General features: G+C 39.4%; 1 protein-coding gene across 8 annotated transcripts in view; it reads left to right on the top strand.

The window, feature by feature from the left end:
* The window catches only part of CADPS2 (calcium dependent secretion activator 2), a 315,891-nt gene that overhangs the window by 147,465 nt on the left and 146,031 nt on the right, over positions 1 to 22,395 (top strand). For all 8 annotated transcript variants that reach the window (XR_010608797.1, XM_065663295.1, XM_065662937.1 and 5 more), the window contains 2 exons: positions 7,541 to 7,652; positions 17,572 to 17,711. Coding sequence is in view for 7 of the 8 variants with exons in the window: in XM_065663295.1 (XP_065519367.1) it covers positions 7,541 to 7,652; positions 17,572 to 17,711 (252 nt within the window). In the remaining variant the exon portion in view is untranslated. The remainder of the gene's footprint in view (positions 1 to 7,540; positions 7,653 to 17,571; positions 17,712 to 22,395) is intronic.

Raw genomic sequence — 22,395 nt, 5'->3', positions numbered from 1 at the left:
GACAGATGGGTATTTCTGTGCTTATAAGAGAAAAGGAGATTCTTACGATGTTTGTCTAATTATTAGTGGAGAACTAGCAGCAATTAGTACCAACTAATACTCTCTTTGGGAATCTCCATAAAAAAGACAAAATCAGATAAGTATGGATTTAACTCTATTTTTGTTTGGCTGAATGGAGCCTTCTCACTATATTAAAGATTTATTGTTAGGTTGTTGTGGGGTAACTTGCACTGCTGGTACAGTGGCTTGCTTGCCATCTTAATTTTTTTTCATCTCTCCATCTGTATATATTCAGTTGTAGTTAGTAATATGCAATACCTCATAAATTCCACATTCTCACGATACTTCACTAATAGCAGAATGTTTCAGACCTGGATTTAAGGTGTTCTGAACTAAGGTATCACTGTAGTCAGATGTGTCAGGGAGGAGCTGTGTCATCTGTCTTTTTTGTTTCCTGGCCTTCCATCTTATGACTTGTACTGTGAGTATGATTTCTAACCTGAGGATTATAAACGCTTATTTCTGTACAGTTAAAGTATGTTTCTAAGCAAAGTAGAAATAACAAAGTCGACACAGATTCTTGAAACAGTTGAGACATGGAGATGTTACAGAGACCTCAACATCGTGTTTTCAGTCCAGCTCCACAATGTGCAAATATGAAGTGCTGGTAAATCTTAGTCCTGCGGAGGAGTCAGATGCCTAGCAAACTGATTTTGGTGCATCTTCCTGCTCACTGCAGCTCTGTAGCTCATCTCTGTGTGGACAGGAAATAAGAAAACTCTTGTAGAAGACCTCTTAAGGTGATTTAATGAGGTATTAAGAAGCCAGCTGAGGTAGATTTAAATCAAGAGTCAAACCCAGAAAGATGCAAAAGGAAACATGAAAGAGACCCATGGATTCTGGTATTGATTTCAAAAAGGAGAATATTTCTGAATGGCTGAGGACAATCAATTCCTGATGGTGCAAAGTTCTGTGGACTTGCTATTTTGTCAGAAAGAAAATGTTCCAATAAATAGGGATGAAATAAAATTTCTAGACGTTTGCTTAGAATAATAAATTTTAAAACATTCGCTCCTATTGAAGACTGGGGATTTAAGACCTTGTAAAGAAAAGTTTTGACTAACAGAGACCATGATTAGAGTGGAAAACCTCAGAGAGAAATTTGCTGCAGTTTCAAGCATATGAAATGTGTTCCAAAATGAAGTAGAAAAATAAATTTCCTTAGAGAGGGTTCTGTGACACAGTGGTAAATCTTTAACTGAAATAAACATCCATGTCTTTGCTGGTAGTGGATACTTTTGCAGTGAAGGGAAATCAACTCTGGCAAAGGAGTCTGTCACTAATTACAAAATCAGCACACGTATCTCTGACACCAGTGTAAATATGGTGGAAAGACTGGGGCTTATGGCTGAAGGTGATCAAATGTCAAATCCTTGCAGTTTCTATAGTAATAAGAATTTTTCTAAAGCAGAAAAATTATGTGTACAAAGGAAAATGATGGGGCAAAATGAGAGCCTGAAGAGGCAGGATTTGGTTTCTTTTAGGCTTGAAGTTGGTAGGTTTAGAGGTTTCTAATATGCTACATAGGCCGTGCTTAACGAGTTAGTGAGTGACACTGCAACATGCAGCACTGAAATTATTGTTACTTTTGATTACTCCTCTACCAAGATCTAAAATAAATGAACAGATTATAATCATGGAATCATAGAATAGTTAGGGTTGGAAAGGACCTCAAGATCATCTAGTTCCAACCCCCCTGCCATGGGCAGGGACACCTCACACTAAACCATCTCACCCAAGGCTTCATCCAACCTGGCCTTGAACACTGCCAGGGATGGAGCACTCACACCCTCCCTGGGCAACCAATTCCAGTGTCTCACCACCCTAACAGGAAAGAATTTCCTCCTTATATCCAGTCTAAACTTCCCCTGTTTAAGTTTTAACCCGTTACCCCTTGTCCTGTCACTACAGTCCCTGACGAAGAGTCCCTCCCCAGCATCCCTATAGGCCCCCTTCAGATACTGGAAGGCTACTATGAGGTCCCCACGCAGCCTTCTCTTCTCCAGGCTGAACAGCCCCAACTTTCTCAGCCTGTCTTCATACGGGAGGTGCTCCAGTCCCCTGATCATCCTCGTGGCCCTCCTCTGGACTTGTTCCAGCAGTTCCATGTCCTTTTTATGTTGAGGACACCAGAACTGCACACAATACTCCAGGTGAGGTCTCACAAGAGCAGAGTAGAGGGCAGGATCACCTCCTTCGACCTGTTGGTCACGCTCCTTTTGATGCAGCCCAGGATACGGTTGGCTTTCTGGGCTGCGAGCGCACACTGAAGCCGGCTCATGTTCATTTTCTCATCGACCAGCACCCCCAAGTCCTTCTCTGCAGGGCCGCTCTGAATCTCTTCTCTGCCCAGTCTGTAGCTGTGCCTGGGATTGCTCCGACCCAGGTGTAGGACCTTGCACTTGTCATGGTTGAACTTCATAAGGTTGGCATCAGCCCACCTCACAAGCGTGTCAAGGTCCCTCTGGATGGCATCCCTTCCCTCCAGTGTATCAACCGGACCACACAGCTTGGTGTCATCGGCAAACTTGCTGAGGGCGCACTCAATCCCACTGTCCATGTCAGCGATGAAGATGCTAAACAAGACCGGTCCCAACACCGATCCGTGAGGGAAAATAGGACTTTTTAATTCACTGTGAACACTACAAGAGATCCACACTTGTTTTAACAAAAATTTGGCACTTCCCATCTGGACACACTGGTCATGTTCACATTAGCAACAATCACTGGACAGTTATTCATATACCAGCAGCTTCTTCAAATCTGTAGAAATGACTCCTTTCCTGTTTTTCATGGCTTACATACATTTGGTATTTAAAACATGTGCTATTGCAAATATAAAGCATTATATTTTTCTATTGTGTTAAGAATCATTAAAGATACAGTAAATGGCCATTGAAGAAATTAGGTGAATTAATTTGCCTGTTCTTCGTTCTGGCTCCTACTTACACAGTTCACCATCTCCATAGCAGAGTAAGCTTGAAATAAATTGCCTGAAACATACTTTGACTCAAATGAGATCAAAATGGCACATATAACTTCCTTCTCTTTTAATAGAAAATCAAGTTGCAACCTACAGGTTCACATACTTCCTTGTAAGCACAGTGAAAGGCACCTGCAGGATTTATTATCTTGTAGAAAATATTCAACTGTTATTGCTGTCAAAATACAAAGAAAAGTAACTTTTCTTTATGCTGTACTCAAATTCTGGTGTCTACATTTTGAGTTCTTACCTAAAAACAGTCAAAAGGTCAGTCAGTTGAACAAATAAAAATTCCTCAATCTTATGAATAATATAACTAATCTTTTGTGTGCTGGTTGACTTTTAATCAGCTTGTCAGAAAGGTACTTCTGAGAACTACTGTATTTTCTCTTGGACAATGTCAGGGTGCAACCCCAGCCTTAAAAGAAAAATACATTTTTGTCTGACCTATATCTAACAGCTTAGCTTTTCAATTTAAATGAAATGTTCCACTACAGCTACTCCAATGAGATTAAGCAGATGTGAGAACAGGAAATACTAGCATTTCAATAGGTATTAATAAATACATTTGACAGAAGACAAATGTGTTATGGAAGAAAAATGTTAAATTTTTGAGAAAACAAGTGGATATAATTATATTGGCACATAAAATCTATAAATTTAAATAAGAAATTACAGTAATGGCAGACAAGATTTGTGTCATAATAATTACTTGTTTGGTATTGATGCCATGACTTATTAGGTAGCCTAACCTATTTTTCACAATTAAACTAAACAACCCATTGAACAGACATATAGTTTAGAATAAATCACAAGAAGTATAGAGAAAGTTGACAGAATTTTACAGTGGAAATAAGAAATAATTCAGTAAATTCCTATCTATTGGCTAGGTAAGCTATATTTATGATTTTGCATTATATATAGGATTGATTACTTGCAGAGTTCTTAGTCACAGATGATGTGGGACAGTAGCTTCTCCAAAGCTATTGTTTGCAACTACATTATGAGTAATTTTAAGATGATCTGTACCCTGAAAATTTGGTATCTCTTTTTATCCTCTGGGATACAGAAGCTGAAATATGATATGTCTTTCAATGGAATTTGGTTAAGGCAAAGTATTATTCATAAATAGAAAGAACAAAGAGTTAATTTGTTGAGTGGAGTCTGACGAGATGTTATAAAATAAATAGCTGGGGGGGAATTGAAAGCCATCAGATTTTGAGCACCAACATGATTTTATTTCAGAACAGCAAAGTGTATTTCAAAATAGGCTGGTTTATGTATACCTGCATGCTTTACTCAGTCTGCCCCCTGTTTTGGATAACCCTTAATAAATACTGAGTGTCTGGTACCTTGATATATTCATGGCACAATCTTTATATCAGAATTTTGTTTTTAACAAGACAAAAGTTTATTAATAGGTGCTGAGAGTGCAAAATGCACACAGTAAGAATTTTACACGTAATTTTGTACTGTGAAAACAGACAAATGCAAATGGAAAATTTTTAATAACAACGCTGTCTATATGGGTGAGCCCACAGCTGGGAATTCGGTATTACACATTTTAGTTGCACTTAATCTGACTTCCTTTGCACTTAATGCCTGATGTATTAGTAACATACGTAATAACACGCTTTTAAATGTTCAACACATAGATAAACTCAATTTCTGTCTGGATTATTGGGGTTTTAATACAATTATGATTCTTGGAAGAAGCAAACTAAAGTAAAGATGTTACTGCTTCTATTCAGCTGCTTTCTCCTAACTTCTGATTTCAGATGGTGTGAGGCAATACCTGTGCCACAACACAAAGCTCCCGCAGAAACAGGGTTTATGTTCTAGTAATCCACAAGGCATAAAGAGATGAGCTATGAGCCTTGTGTAATTTGCTTTGATATTGGCAGCTGACAGAAGTACCAGGTGCCCGCAAGTAAGCATCTTGCAATCCTAAATTTGCCTTTTCTAACCAAACATGATTCCTCGTGATAAAAGTCTAGGCAGTAAGATCTGTGACCCATCTGCTCTAGCAGATAACTTGCTTCCAAAGGCATGGTCATAAGAGGTTATGAGAGTCAACTGAAGTCCTGATCAGCCAGGAGGGTGAAGATAAATGCATGGGATGTTTGCACTGTGAACATTAAGCTTTAGGAATTGGTTCAGACTTGCTTTTCAGCCAAGGATTTTCGTTTAATGCTGCAGATGGAACAAGGGGTACAAGAAAGATGTCATTCAAGGCTAGTGATCAGATCTGTGTTAAAGATGATTTCTAGTGCTACAGGAGTGCCAACAAAAGGTGATGACTGCATGTTAGTCCCATCCGCATCAGTCTCTCATTGTGCATCTCAATGAGAGAAGCAGCAAATTCTGCCAGGCTCCCTGGGTAAGGCTCAAGTGTGTCCCATCCCTCCCTCCCTGCTCTGTCCTGCAGAAATGAAGCCGGTGTGTGTGTCTCCTGGGAAAGCTGGACCACTTCTGGGGAGGTCCTGGAACCAGATGCTGGGGTGCCCAGACCCCAGCACACGCTGTGGCACGTACCTAGTGCTCAGTGACAGCCAGTAAACAGGCTGGGTCTCTTTGATTTCTTTTTTTCCTCTCTGTGAGTTAATGCTAGCACTAGATCTTTGTAGAGAGGGGTTTGGTTTGTTATTGTAATAGGAGATGTCCTTGATTATTTGAGTTACCCTGTCCATTGCAGCGTTCACTGTTCAAGGCCTTTTGATGAATATAGCTTAGTGCCTGAGAGAGAGCAGCTAACAAAGTGCTTAGATTGTGTTTGCAATTGTAAGGCAGCATTCTTCCTGAGTAGCTGGATCTGAGGGGAAAGACTAAAGATACAAATATCCTTTATGAAGAAGCTTTCTCCTTAGAAATCTCATTTCTGTATTGTGATAAAACCTACCTCTGGGACTGCCACTAGGAAGAGCAGCAGGGCTGGATATTGTCTTTTCCTGCAACTGCAGCATCTATCATCAGATCACAAAACAGATTTTCTCTCACTTGGGAAGGTAATTTCATGTCAGAGTCCCTGTTCCAATTACCACTTTGGCTAAGGCTAGGGCTATATCCACCACAGGCAGAGAGTGAGCATCAGTCTAATCCAGACAAAGCAAAGAAGAGAGAATGTAACATAACATTCAGTTAATTTTTTGTGAACCTCACTTCTATAGTGTGGCATGTGTTCAGCCACCTGGTTTATACAGAACCACTGCTTTCCTAAACCTCTGGTTTAAGTTACCTATGACTTTCTCTTGGAGTCTCTGACACATGTTAGAGAAGGACTTTCTTCTACCTATTAAATCCCTTTTGCTGGAGGATTGCTACCATATATGTTCATTTTCCAAAATACAGACACTGTAAATCATCCTTTAATGTAGAATAAAAATAACTGCTTTTGTAAATGAGGCCCTGAGATTTTTAGCTTGTGTAATATATGCTTTTCCAGAGCATATTCTTCAGGCCACCTCTTTTTGCTATTTCTTTAGTTTCTGCTAATCTTAATGTCTCTACTGGAAATAAAAGGAGAGAAACTGGAGCTGCACTTTTTTTTTGTGTGTTTTGGTTGTCCCTAGTAGCATAATCAGAATTAGTGTCATTAAAGCAATGAGTGCATGCACTTCTTTAGGGAAATGGAATAGCTTGTTGGAGGAAGTTGCAATCTAATTTGCTGACAAAGAAGTGTCTTAACTGAGATAAGAGATGCTCTTTCAATGAAAAACCCAAGTTTATTTGCTGTATTTAGGTTCTCTAAAAGCATGAAGCCTTGTGGCAATAATTGTCTTGCAGAGTTGTAGTCACTCCCATAAATAACATTTGTTTTCTGCATTTTTTTTGTGGTCGTGTTTACATTTTTCATACATGCTTATACTAAGTTGTAACATCTCATAAAACATAAAGTTTTCTCTGATCAAGTCTCTTAATTTCTGTGTGGTTTGGTAACCTAAATGTGGGGTTTTTTAGAATTGAGAGAAGATTCTTTGCTGAATTAATTTGACTTGTGTGCACAAGATAGTGAACATAGAATCGTGCACAAGATAGTGAACGTAGAATCATGCACAATCATCGAATAGTTAGGGTTGGAAAGGAGCTTAAGATCATCAAGTTTCAAACCCCCTGCCATGGGCAGGGGCTCCTCACCCTGGACCGTCACCCAAGGCTCTGTCCAGCCTGGCCTTGAACACTGCCAGGGATGTTTAATAGAACAAAGGTCTCTCTTTTGGGGTTTTGTCATTAACTAATCTATGATTTTTATGACAAAAATCATACAGAAAAAAAACTGGTTTGGCTTCTTATAGAGAAAAACCAATTCTCCCATGTAGATATTTCATCTTGGGCGATCAGATATAAACCTGCTCTCTCTATCCTACCCTCTTCCCCAAAAAGTTTGGAAATTAAGTTCTAGGAGTGCATTAATAAATACTCTGTATGAAAGATTACAGTCTTATCACTCTCAGGCCTGTCCTCAGCCCCAGTTAAATTCTGTTCTTTTATTTGTTGCAGGTGGGGAACTCAAGGGGATTTCACCACGACTCATCCTCGTCCTGTTGTTAAAGTAAAGCTCTTTACAGAAAGCACTGGGGTGCTGGCACTTGAAGATAAAGAGCTGGGAAGAGTGAGTATTATGTGTAGACATAAGAAATATGTGAGAAATGATGCATAGAAATGTGAGTATTGCTAAAACATGCCATAAACTGGTATAAGGCGTTCAGTATAGCACCCATTCTGCTGCATTTGTACCATACAGTGCTTTTTTTCCTAAGAGTTTCTAGGACTGGAGGTTAAAAAGATTTTAAATTTAAATTAATTTGAAGAATGGAAACATTTCCGATGTCTATTATTGAATGTAGCCTTTTCCTTAACTGTATCCTGTGGCCCCAGATGGTTTGTTTTTCCCTGCCACCTCACCCTCCCCACTCCTGGCTGCCTCATGACACATCTGTTTGACAGCTGGTCAAACCAGTTTAAAGAAGGTAATAACTTTCCTTTCTTCCCACTGCACTGTTGTTGGAGTCTGACCCAGCTTTCCCAGAGACAAAGCAAGATACATGAAAAGTGAGGGAGAGAAGAACTATCTTCTGTTTCTGTTGCGGATTCTTACTCTCCTCCAGCAGAGAGTGTGCATGATTTTGTCAGGTGCTCTGAGATTTGGCAGTTTGTACCAGAATTAGGTAATTAAATCATCACTTATTCCTGGTTTTTTACTCCCCTCGTAACAAAGGACAAAGTCCATCACCTTTTTTCCCCTTGCATTAAAACTTGTGCTGAGATTGGGCATAGCAAACAGAAGTACCTGAGAGATGCATGGGTGTTGATTTTACATTTTATAGTACATTAGGTATTTACCAAAAATGCCTAGCCTTCTCCTTGCCCAAAAAATGCCTTTTGTAAAATGTAGGTCAATAAAAGATAAACCTCCCACAATGACCTTATGTACAGTGCGTGGTCTTTAGCACTGGAAAACAATGAAAAAGGGCATGGTTGCTGTGCGTCAGCCTGTTTGCACCTCCCAGGTCCAGCAGTACCTGGGGTTGCTGACAGACACCTTCCAGCTGCTGGTGGTAGACACTCGACTCAGGAGAAGGGGGAACCTTTCCAATCTCTGGTTAATATGAGAGTGGTAGTTGCTAGCTTGAGGGGAGATTAGAAGAATATTTTACAGACTTTTTACAAAGTAATTTCAAGGTACTGTGTATACTCATGGTATCCATATTACCTTTAAAAGACTTGTTTTGTTGATGGCTTTGTGTTCAGGTTTGAGAGATGTAAGTTCAGGTAACCTTTGAAAAGATGCAGGATCTCACTGGGTAAGTTTAACAAAGTTTGGCAGCTTTGTGCCTGGTCAGTATACTGCAGTGATTCGCAGGAATGCTTCTGATTCAGTGAGGTTTGGTATGCTCTGGAAATGCCTGAAGATACTTCTGCTGGTACTTTTTTCTCTACCTAAAAATTCAACTCAAACCTGCCCCTTCTGAAGTAGTTTGCTGTGGACGTTAATTCTCATCTCTCAAGGATGTTCTTCAACGCATGTGTCTTGACCTGATGCTGCTTTTCTGTGTTATTGAGGTTTGCAGTTTCTGTACCCTGGGGTCATTGTGAAGGTTTTGTTCTGTTTAATCTATAATTAGAAATAGATGGAGTCATCAAGCTACATGATTTGAATTTTGAACTTTCATCACATACCAAAGAGTTTAGTCTGCCACTAAAGGATCAGCTTTTTATGAACACAGATCTAAGGTGTGAAATGTAGAACCAGCAAAGGTTTCCCAAGAGCTGTAGAGGAGAAGGTGTTTCCTTTGACCCCATCAGTCCATGGCAGTCTCTCACAGTTCTGAACTTAAGATGTTGTCCCTGATCTCAGTATGATGCCACTGCAGCTCCTCAGTTTCAGGAGGAGGTGCTGCTGATTTCCAGAAGTAACTAGCTCATGGTAGAGCAGAAGGGATGCAGGTTTGTACTTTCCGTAAAGAAGGCAGACCATGCTTTCAGTTTTATATACTCCCTGTTGGGAAGCAGAGTCTGGGGGCTGCTTGACCTGTGCTGCAGAAGTTACCAGATAAGCACCAAGCAAGAGAAGGGATGTTGTCTGTACTTAACATGTTCTTCCTTCAAGGCATTTAAGATGTGCCTAACTAACAGGAAGAGTACTTACTGCATCACTTGTCTGATATTGTTCCTTTCCTCTGAAAAGGCAGAAATAAATCCAGTTGTCTGTGGGTAGGTTTGTCAACGCTGAGAGAACGTTTTTCTTACCAGGGGGTATTCTGGCTCCCTGCTGTTTTAAGTGTTTTAAAAACAACAACAAAAAAAAAACCAACCAAAATCTTAACCTCTCTGTTCTACATAAACTGAAAGAAGAAGTGGAGACGTGTGCTGCACAGGAGGGGAAAGGATGTTATTTTGATTTGGGTTCTGCAGAGCATGAGCTTCCTGAGTTGCAGTCTGTGTCTGTGGTTGTGCAGACTTCCACATACAGTCAACACTGATTTTAACTTCTAGAAAGTGAGGCAGGCTGCATCTTTCAAGCTGTGTTTCTTCTAATGAGGAGATGTTGAGGACCTACCTTATTCAAAATCTTTGAAACATGTGGTACAGTTTCTATATGACTGATACTGATCTGGCCGTTTCAGTAATTTTTGTTTATGCATACAGAAGGCAGAATTGATGTTTGCATTTGTACGTACCACAACTAAGGAAGCATGAAGAAGCTTCCAGAATTTGGTGTAAATAGTTCTGAAAAACCAGCCTGGTGGTTCCTGAAACTCAGGGATCTGACACCACTTTTCCTTGTTCAGTACTTTGTGTATGAAGATGTTCAAACCTAGTAATTCAAACTGACAGCCATTGTGGTTGCTTAGCACACATGTGAACACAATGTGAGAATGGCAGGAGGTGTTTGATTGCTGATACTTTCTGATTATAAGATTTTTTCAGCCTTGTCGCTCTGACTATTCAATTAGAAGGGAACTATCATCTCACAACCTGCTTGTCACAGTCAGCTGCAGCCAGGAATAATTAGCTGTGCAGTTATGGGTGTTTTTCTTGAGTGCTGTTACTCTGCGTTTGATTTAAAGACATGATAAAATAGCTGCACTGGCTACGTACCTGTACTCACATGATTGCCTAGTTTCTGAATGCTGACTGCACCGGCCACATTGTTTATCTTCTGTGCTGCATTCAAAGAGCCGCTGAGCACAGACAATTTCATACTGTGAATATGTTAATTTAAAGCCTGTCATCCTGGGGAACGTGCTTCTCCATCACATATCTAAATGAGTGAGGTTTTTCAGGTTGGAGTTTTTGTGTCTTTCATGTTTGGAAAATGATAAGAGATTGCTTCCACTTCCCCCTTTTCTCTTGCTCCCGGAGCAGTCTGCCTGTCAGCATCCTGCTATGTCTGGCTGAGTGTGTTATTTCCACACTAACAGGGTTTCTCAGTAGCTTCTTTTGAGAATGCCTCTTCTTAAATTCTTGAGGCATTTTTCGTTCAGGCATGCTCTTGCTTAGATTTGGGGAAAGGCTCTTTGTGAAGGAATTTTTATCAATTGCTAAAATCTATTACGGTAAGTGTTCAGTGGCAGCATCAGCAGAGGCTCCTTGATGGCAGAAATTGCAAAGGCTTCCCAGTTCTTTGTCAGCAAAAGTCTGTCTATCTCTTTCACCATGTGCCTGTTCAGTTTTTGTTTCTTTTTAACCACCTATTACCCAAAGCCTTCTCTCAGTGTTTCAGCTCTAATACAATCAATTGTAGCTGAAAAGCAAGAGATCGCTCGATAGGTGAGGTCATACAGTCATAGAAAAACAGGCTGGAAGGGATGATGGGGCTTGTCTAAAATGCACATAAACTCTCCTGGCAATCAGTCTTTTATTAATCCTTTCTTTAGCGGCTCCCCAGGTGAGAACTTTTCTAAGGGAGTTACTTTCAGGAGAGCCATTCTTCCACTTCTGCCTCCAGTCTTGTCCCTTCCTTGAGCTGTTTTTAGTTCATCTTCCTGGCAGCAGTGCATTGTGACTTAACTAGCGCTAAGAGGATGTAAGTGTGGTGCTCTGCTTGGCAGGCTGCTGCTGGGGTGTTCAAGGGAACTTCACTTCTTGCCACACTGACAGCAGCTTCTGGCTTTCTGACATTAACCTGTCTTTGGGGAAGGGGCTGACATAACTCAGAACAGCTCCAAACTTTCAAGTTAGGGGAGAAGATGACTTGAGAGGCGTCGGTAGACATTTCTATAGAAGAACTGGTAAGTATACCCGAAGTAAGGCTGGGGCCAGAGTTACACAAACAACGGAACATTAAAAGGTCTCTCCACTGTTACTGGTCATCTGTTTCCTATCCCAAACCAGTTTCAATAACTGTTGGTCTATAATGCTATTTCCAAATTGGTAAAACAGGGTGTATTTTACTAGGAAGTTTCCCTACGATCTTTGCTGATACAATGACCAGAATCATAAATTTGCATGTGCCAAACAATTATGGGGCTTATTCCATAACATAAAATTTGCCTGTCCTCTCTGCTTGTACTTGAATCTTTTTCAAATCACTACATTTTAAAACATGAAAGAAAAAGACTTCCATAGAATCAATTAGTCCTGTTGCTTGAAAAAAGCTTCAGCAAGTGCAGTTGAGGGAGCATATGATCTTATCTGTCAGGCACTTGCTGATTTTCATAGTTTTAAATAATCATTAATTGTGCTAGAAGTGTCTCTGCAGAGCATGGGAGTTAGAGAACTTGGTTTCTTCAGTTCATCATGAGGTTTCTTGCGTGAACACGCGTGTATTGTTTATTCTGAACAAAGCTCGCAATGCTGCTTATGATTCAGGCCATGTGACATAAGACTCAGTCCTCAATTACTTGTAACATTGTCAGACCTTCAGTGTTGAGGCTAAAATTTTTTATCCTAGGTATGGAATAAGATAAAAAGAAATTGTGGGTTTGGTCAATGGCAAAAGGCACTCATTTGAAGCACCATTTGTAGCACAATAGAATCATAGAATCATAGAATAGTTAGGGTTGGAAGGGACCTCAAGATCGTTTAGTTCCAACCCCCCTGCCATGGGCAGGGACACCTCACACTAAACCATCTCACACCAGGCTTCATCCAACCTGGCCTTGAACACCGCCAGGGATGGAGCACTCACAACCTCCCTGGGCAACCCATTCCAGTGCCTCAGCACCCTAACAGGAAAGAATTTCTTCCTTATATCCAATCTAAACTTCCCCTGTTTAAGTTTTAACCCGTTACCCCTTGTCCTGTCACTACAGTCCCTGATGAAGAGTCCCTCCCCAGCATCCCTACAGGCCCCCTTCAGATACAGGAAGGCTGCTATTAGATCCCCACGCAGCCTTCTCTTCTCCAGGCTGAACAGCCCCAACTTCCTCAGTTCCTTGACAGTTCCTTCCTCAGTTCCTCCTTGACAATCAAGCATGGCAACTTCTTTTGTCTCAGTCTTCTGTCTTTCTCATTGGGGACCATGCAGTTTAAAGAAAGGACAGGAAGCTGGGTGCCAAAAGCAGCAGCAGTTCCTTGGTGTGAGAGCGAACAGGACAGGATGAGGGACACCAGGACAGCCACAGGTATCAGGCACCTCCCTGGGGATGGGGAAAAGTTGAGGTTTTGGTCTGCTTTTTGAAGATGGCCAGCACTGTGTTATGAAGAAGAGACTGATGATGGGCTGCAACTTTTTTTTCTTTAAGGTTGTGTGGTGTGAGCTGTACTGAAGGCAAGATAAGGGCTTTCTGTAATAGCACATTGTGACATCTGCCTCTCAGCCAGGGCATTAAGGAGCAGCTGCAGACCTTCTTCACTTTTCATCTTCTTTGCTTGTGACAGGGAGCCGGAACTCAGCATTGTCTGTTCAGATTTACCATGATTACCAAGGTTTGGTACCCAGGGTCTGATATCTCAAAATGCGTCTAACACCAATCCAATTTGTAAAGTCTGTCTCATTTCAAATACTTGGCTCAAAAGAGTGGGTAACTCCCATGCTTGGGTTCAGCTCTTGAATATCATATTTTTGGTGGAAGTAGGGGATGGGGAGGAGAGGGACCCAAGGACATGAGCTGGCTGAAACTGAACTCAGCCCAGGTGGGGAGGGTAGGGGGGAAAGTGATTATCTTGGCTCCTGCTTTTTCTCCACTGTGCTTACAGCTTGCAAGTCTGCTTGCCTCTTAGCTTACTTGGTCCCTTTTGAAAGCTGCATTTTCTTTTGACAGCAGCAGAACAGCAGACAGGGGTGGTTACCTTGAGAGCTTTATCTAAATGTGGGAATACTAATAGGAGGTATTTCTGTATTTCTGCACAGCACATTTGATTCTGAACCTTCTGCTTGGTTATCAACTCTGAGAAAGCAAGAGTGTCCCAAGTTTGTTTTATTCAAGCTGTCAGGGTATTTTGGACAACTCAACTTTTTCATACCTTTAAAGGAAGGTATGATGCCAAAGACAGAGATAATAATTGCTTGGCTGCATTGAATCTTTAGCTCAGGTTTACTTCCAATAACTTCTATTGTGATCCATCTGGGGCCTTAAATACACAACTAAATCACAAGAAATGATGGTTAGTTAAGTCATCAAGTTATTATAGCTTTATGTCTTTCAATCTGTCATATTTTAAGGCCAGGAGAGAAACATTTTCTGTCATTCACAATTAAGAACAGTGTTGTGAGAACATCACCTTGCAAAAAGCCATAAATGTGTTACTCTATAATATTTAAGATTTCTGTGTTTATTTTAGATATGAATGAGAAGGGCTATAAAATGAAGGGCTATAAAATGGTATTTTTTCCATTACAGTGTGGTCTGAGGAAGTGCAATACTAGATATAATTGGACCACACAGCTGAGCATTTTTAATGATCATGAGATGATTGAATTTACTGAATTATCTCAACACACATTGTTCTGATACTATCAATTTGCCTTAAATCAGTTGAAGCAATGCAATGCGCAGCAGCTGTGTTAGGTGTATGGCATCCTGGTCATTAATAGTTCATTATACTTTTTAATGCAGATTACCTCTTAGTTTACTTTTTGTAAACACAGTCCTATACTAACAACTCATAGTTCTGTGCTGCTGCTGCTGGATAATCTCTTATAACGATATTCACATACATAAGAACAACAGCATAAGGTAAATTAAAAAATAAAATATAAAATAAAATTTAACTCATGAATATAGGATTTAGTAGGAATTTTATGAAACTTTTAGAAATTTTAGGCACATTGAAAGAATATCTTGTAGATAAATTTTATATCCCTCAGAGAAGACACATGAGTTGATACCATTTTATTTTTTAAAGTAGGTTATAGAACAACACCTAGAAGATTACAATCCCATAAGCAGTGCTGAAAAGAAATCCAAGACAGATTCTTAGAAAGCTTCTTAATGGACAATGGCAATGGCATTGAATTGCAGTGTGTCATAGTGGAGAATGCTTTTAACACAAATTTCAGTAACTTTTTATTTTTCCTAGCAAGAAACATTTGCCCAATATTTTGGTTTCAGTGATTTCATGGGAGCTTACAGCTCATGCCACCTGAGGGTATGGTACACAATGGTTAGCATTGCCCTCTAGGGCAATGTTAGTGTGAAGATTATTGTGAAGATAATTAATGCCTGTCAAATGCTTTGTGTGCATGTGCCTAGTGTGTTTGTGTGTAATGATAAAATGTCTGATGACAAAGTTCTTTTAGCTCTCACTGTTTAAAGCTGGAAGGCATGACAGAATGTAATACAACACAGTGCATACTTAAATAATATCTGCCAGATACTTACTCATTGTGAGAGCTTTGAAAGCGAAGCTCTGAAATACTTCTTTAAATATTCAGAAAAGGAATTGTCAGTACTGAAGTTATGAATTCATTATACACTTGTCTGCTTGTATTTGCATCAGCAGCATTCTAAAAACTCAAGAAGTTGACAGGAGAAAGATGTCACATGAGATGCATGAACTGTAATAAGCTGTTGCAGGAAACAGGAACTGCAGTGTGTAGAAAAGGAAAAATTCGTAATGTCACCTACAGTCCTATGTGAATGTGGGGTTAAATGCAACCAATGAATAATAATCCTGTTATAGAATCTTGCATTTAAAAAGATAAACAAACTATAAACCATTTGCTGTTCAGTGCATCAGAACGCAAAGTTTGCCATACTCATAATGCTTGTAAATGTTTTTAAGAGATGGCTTTTATTCATAATGACAATCAACTTGTTTCTTGGAAAGAAGGAATAAGCTTTGTTCTAAATAGTGTTTGCTATATGTGAAAAGAAAAAAAATAGCCTCCTGATTTATTGAAACCAGAATATATTGATTCTTCTACTATCTCTTTAAAAGGTAGTAAATGTATTCAATAGATCTGACAGGTTATTTCTCCCACTGGTGTTATAAAGGTTGCATACTTGATAAATGCATCATATTTTTCTGCTTCAATAGAGCTCCTGATATTAAAGCAATGCAGGAACGTGTTTCTGCAAAATACCGAGATGAGAAGTTGAAAGCATTTAGCTTACGTCATCTTTCAGATCTGAATGACACTATCTATTTTGCCTTAATAAGATCTGTTAGATTTATGCTTGCTTGGAGATACTTCCTTAAATGCTTGATTTAACTTCTGTAAGAACACAGAGGATAATATATATTGTGTATTATGTATGTGACACAAGGCACAAGCACTATGTATAAGAAACTAACTTGATGGTCAACACGATGATTAATTTTAGTTTTCAAGAAATGAATGTGAAGAATGCTACTTTTTAGAGTGTTTTCATTTTGAAATCCTGCTTCATGTTCATAGTAATTCAGAACTCTAAATTGATTGAAGAAATCTAAATTGATTCAAAAATAGTGCTTGTAATAAAAAGGAAGGAGACGTTATGTTTCAGCAGCATTTAGCTGCCAAACGTGTGACTGTGGCTAAGTTTTTCATGAAGTAGTGCTATTTAATTGTATTGGCTATAAATGAATAAACTTTCTGGTCGGAGCAATCCCAGGCACAGCTACAGGCTGGGCAGAGAAGAGATTCAGAGCAGCCCTGCAGAGAAGGACTTCGGGATGTTGGTCAATGAGAAAACGAACATGAGCCGGCTTCAGTGTGCACTCACAGCCCAGAAAGCCAACCGTATCCTGGGCTGCATCAAAAGGACCGTGACCAGCAGGTCTAAGGAGGTGATCCTGCCCCTCTACTCTGCTCTTGTGAGACCTCACCTGGAATATTGTGTGCAGTTCTGGTGTCCTCAACATAAAAAGGACATGGAACTGTTGGAACAAGTCTAGAGGAGGGCCATGATGATGATCACAGGGCTGGAGAACCTCCTGTACGAAGACAGGCTGAGGAAGTTGGGTCTGTTCAGCCTGGAGAAGAGAAGGCTGCGTGGAGACCTCAGAGCAGCCTTCCAGTACCTGAAGGGGGCCTATAGGGATGCTGGGGAAGGACTCTTCCTTAGAGACTGTAGTGATAGGACAAGGGGTAATGGGTTAAAACTTAAACAGGGAAAGTTTATATGGATATAAGGAGATATAAGGAGATATATAAAGATGCTTTGGAATTAATCTTCAGTTTCTGAAAATGGAGTTGGTAAGACAGAGCATATTTTGGGTTTCTTCCTTTAAGTAATGCCATGACTGAAAGGGTGAGCCACTGCATAATGCTAAGCAAATTGTTTCAGTAGGATGCTTCCAGCAGAGCACACTGAATAATATAAAAGTTCAGGTTCTTATTTAATTATACATGACTATTTTCAAGTGTCAACTGTTCCTTTTTGTTCAAAACTGTTAATTCAGAATGAGCTAACCGAGGAAGAAATTGTATTAACTCAAAATGTGAAAATCCCGATTTGTAAGAAAATGAGGTTTTTTTGGAAATTCATCTGTTACAATAAGATTGAGTCAACAGGATTCTTGGATTTATGAAACAGTGTTTAGTTGACTTACAGATTGAAGGAGATGCAACAGGAGTCTTCACTGCTTAGAAATTTCCATTAAAGACTAATAGATTTATTTCGTATCAACTCATTAAAGTTTTATTTTATGTCTTGCAGGTAGTGTTGTATCCAACATCCAACAGCCCAAAGTCACCTGATCTGCATAAAATGGTAGTCCCAAAAAACAGCCAGGATAGTGACTTGAAAATTAAACTGGCAGTGAGAATGGATAAACCACCTCACATGAAGCACTGTGGGTAAGTGTCCATTTCCTGCCTATTTTATTATTTTGCCTCACTCTGCCTGTGTTCAACCACGTTTGTAAAGTTTGTAAAACATTATAAATGTGCACAACAGTTCCTATAGCCTGGCATTGTATTAAATCCTCGTTTTATACATAAAGTTTGGAACAGTCAGGAATAATAGTCAGATGTTTTGTGATGTGTAAAGGCAAATCATGAGCTAACTCTGAAATGCAGAACTTCGAGTACAGTGTCATCTAGAAACTAGTTTTGAATGTAAAAAATTATAGCACTTTGGAAAATAAAGCTGATATTTCAGAGAAATGTATTCTTCCATTAAAATAGAATTAATTATATACCTGAATATGATGGTATTTGCAACACAGCCTTCTCTTTTCTTTCTCTGTCTGCTGTAGTATTTCTCTTGTAAGGAATTAAGGTACAAATAGCAGTTTAAGGACGTTTTTCTGTCAAACACCGAAACTATATGGAATAGATTGTTCATGAAGACAGCTTCCCTAGGCAATTGCCATCACTTTTCCTCATCCCAACTGCAAAACCAGATAGTGTTGCCAACAGTAGCAAGGCTGTATCTGTTATAGAGCAATCACCAGGGTTGTTCTCCATCCTTCTGACTTCTTCTGAAGTAAGTAGAAGTTAATTTCAAAAAAGAGAACTATTCAACATGTTAATATAGTATTAATGTAGTGGGCATACTATTTAGATTCCTTTTTAATCTCCTTCTGTTAATATTCTGCTCATTATATACAGACATTAATTGCTAAAATCTCCTATATTCAATACTTCTTTTAAATTATTAAAAACACCTTACATTTTGTCAAAGCTGTAATTGGTTGGGCTGAAATTTCCCAGGTATCAACCTCAGCCCTCATTTTGGTTTTGGGAAACTTATACACTAACAGTCAGGACTGTAACAATGGGATTTGGTGGCTGGAGACCTGTGGCTGGTGACCAGGAGCTGTGAGGAGAAAGAGGGAAACCAGTCATGGAGCCAGTGGTAACTGGAGCTACTGTTTTTTGAGACTGGGTATGAGATGAGAAAACTTACGAGTAGGCTGCAAATAGATGCATAAGAAAAAGTGGTGTAATGTGTCAGGAGAGAGCAGGAAGACCAGGCTGACATGAGTAAGTTGAAGTGGAGAGGTCCTAGGGAGAAAAGTGCTTTTCTGTACTAAAGCATGATATCCTCCTGTTAGTTCCTACCCCCACCAATTTGTTTCCACTCACCAAACACCTCTGAGATGGTTTGGTAATTGTGGCACATCTTTGTTTAGATCCAGAGCACTAACATAGGTTCAGTCTCCTGATGCTGGAAGACATTCAGCCTGTTGAAGTCAGGAATGCTGCAGAAATGGCACAGTGCTGCCTGTGTTCTTCAGTGGTTTGTCAAGAGGTAGTCATGGGGCAGCATGATTTGATGAATCAACAGACGCATCTAGCTTGAACATGGCCTGGTTTGGTTGCATACTGCACATCACAGCTACATCAGGGATGTGCTCCCATGCACAACAGGTGACAACAGGGAGAAGTCTCCATGTTTAATCAGGTCACTGATGATGTCGGGGTTATACTGTCTGCAGCCCCACTCAGGGTGTAACATGCAACTTACATTGACCTGGGTCCAGCAAAAAGGACAAGGCTCCAGTGCTTCCAGTCATCCTGCTTCTGGGTCTCTCAGAGGCTTTCTAGGTTGGGAGCTGTTCTTCCAGGGTCTTCAGAGGATCTTCCTAACCCCCCCAGCTTACTTTTACATACTGGTTTGTGTCACTGGTCTTCTTTGAGGGCATTAAATGATTGTCCAATCAAATATTACTTTTGCTAACTTAGTTTAATCATTATCCCTTTCCTCTGCTGCTGCTGATTACTTCCTCACACTGATTTTGAATCCTGATCTCCTGGCATAGTTGTTTACGTCTTCATTTTACTTCAGGGTTACTGCTGTCATTATTCTCCAGGCAGATATTATTCTTCTCACCAAAAATGCTCAAGGTCAGTCTTCATTTCCCTTTCTTCATAGCCATTAGCCTTAATGATGATTACCTACTTGTCTAGAAAAGTTAGGGCATCAGGGGAGGGCTGTATAGACTCCTCCACCATAAATATATGTCACATGAAATAAAAGGTTAATAATTCTTCCAATAACCATTGAAAAGGTTGATGAAATACTTTATAATGATACTGAAGTTGCAGTGAGAGGAAGGTAAAGGGTGTTTGTTTGATAGGAAAAAAAGCCCACCTGCTAGACAAATCATTAATGTGTACAGTCAGGAACCATTAATGTGTACAGTCAGGAACCATTAATGTTATGGAAAGCCATCATCCAAGCACTCTCTGCAGCCTTCTCTTGACTTCCTGGGTTAGTGTAAGTATTAAGTGGTCATTTGCTATTTTTTCATGAGGGATTCCCATCTGCTTCAATGCACAGATTAAAGCTGTTCTGGTTCTGAACTGATACTGTGGTATCACAGAAATCCTCATTTGTGAAGAGGCTGGAAACACACAGTGAATTATAGACAATATTATGGTAAGGCAAAGGAATATTGTGCAGTTAAAGGTAGTTAAGGGATGCCTGGAAGAACTGGCTTTTATCCCTATTTGTGCTACACAGAAGGACCTGCCTGTAAGAGACTGAAACATTTCCACCTATAGTAACTGGTGGTATGTAATTTTTTTCACATGCCCAGTTTTATAAACTGGAGTCTGATTTCACAGAGCTGCCCAGCACTACAGTTGCTGGTTGAAATCAGTGGAAACTAGGCTGCAAATATACATTGTGCTGTTAGAGTCCAAATATCCTAAAAAAGTAGATCTTAATAGCCAAAGCCTAAAATTTTTAGTACTTCAGTTCTCCTGTTATCAAGGGAGAATAATACCACCTCCCAGCGTTGTACACATTTGAAGGTAAATCTTGAGAAGCAACTGGTAGGAAAGGCTATGTCAGGAGATATGTCTCATGAGCTGGGGAAAGTGAGGCATGGTCACTTCTTTAAAACATGGCCAAAGGCTTATGTTCTGCTGGGCAGTGTTACTGCAGTGCTAGGCTCTGCAGCTTACTGGTGCACCTGCACAAGGTAGAAAAGCAAATAACTCATTACTCTCTATAAAGCAGTGTTTGCATAAAATGCAATGAAGCATGTATGAAAGAGAAAATAAAAGTGTTGAAGAGCTGCAAGGCAGCTGCTGCTGTCCTGATTAGTGAAAAGAGCTGGGAGGGGTTTTTTTGTTTGTTTTTTTTTTTTGTTTGGTTTTTTTGTGTTTTGTTTTTTGATTCTTTGTGTGGGTTTTTTGTGGTGGTTTTTTTTGTTTGTTTGTTTTTTTGTGTTTTTAATGTATGTGGTCAGTTACTTAAGCAGTGGGTTATAGAGTACATAAATAGGGGGGACGTAAAAGGTTGAAAGACTGTGATCATCCTTGTTGCTAGAATTTTTTCATGTTAACAAGTTGAATTTTACAGCCTTAATGATAGTCTTCCAATGTAGTTAGTGCGATTATCCCAGTTAAGTTCTAATTCTTCAGTTTATTTCTCACACTTCTCATGCTTTACCTTTGTCCAATCTTTGGACTAGACAATTTACGTTTCCTGTGTTGGCCTGAGTTAACACATAACTCAGAAGATCCATATTTGTCTCACAGGAAAAGAAGGCACTCTGTTGGCATTAGATACTGCCTTTCAGCTGAGAATCTCAGAATTTATTCAAAATTGAATTAGAATTTTACCCCACTGCCAATTGCAGTAAGAAGAGAGGCTATTAGATTAATGATGTATCATAATTAAAATAAAATAATAATGGTAATAAAGACCATTTTTTTGTGATAGAGATAGCTGTGTTCAAATATTGCACATTCTTCAGGGTCAACAAAACCCACAGGCCCAAGCTAATGATGGGTTTACAGTTTTACTCCTTCAGAAAATTTTCTCCTGCTTAAGACTGACTTTACTTATTGACATAGGGGATATGCTGAAAGCTTTCAAAACCTGTCTAGCATTTATGCCTCAAAAATTTCAGTTTTATACTTTCTTGAGCTGAGATTTTTAATTCACAAATAGTATTCTGGACTGCAGCACCTTCAGATCACATTCTCTCTTTGAGCTTCCGTAGTCATAACAAATAATTATATTTCAAATAAAATTATAAACATGGGATTATTTTCATTATAAGATATAACCTTAAATAAAAGAAATAAAAATCCTTATGACTCAACACTACTATGAATCTCAATTGCAGTTCATTTGTGCCTCTGAGAAAAAGAGATAGCTTTGGTAACCAAATTACTTTTACACTAGTGTTTGTGTTGACACATTCATACAGCTAATCTGGTGTTACTTCACTAATGTGATTCTTAAAAAAACACTTGATCATGGAAACACTCAATGATTTTTCTGTGCATTCTGCTATATGCTTAAAAAACAAGGAATGCTGATATACATCTTAGAATAAATATAATCCTCTTATTTATTTTAGATTATTTTTTTTTATCTTGCATGAAAGGCTCTCAGAGTCTGAAACAACCATCCTTTTCTATTTAAACCTGTCAGTAGATTACAAGGGGAATCATGCACAGCTAGAAATCTTGTGTAATGATGAGGTAAAGTCGCTCTTCAATGGGGATTTGTAGAACAGTTCCGATTATTGGCAATTCGTGATACTCTGGGTTCCTTTCTCATAATTTGTAACAT

Source organism: Lathamus discolor, chromosome 1 (genome assembly GCF_037157495.1).
Source record: "Lathamus discolor isolate bLatDis1 chromosome 1, bLatDis1.hap1, whole genome shotgun sequence".
NCBI lineage: Eukaryota > Metazoa > Chordata > Aves > Psittaciformes > Psittacidae > Lathamus > Lathamus discolor.
Note: the sequence above shows the minus strand (reverse complement) of the source record. Positions and strands in the feature narration are given on the sequence as shown.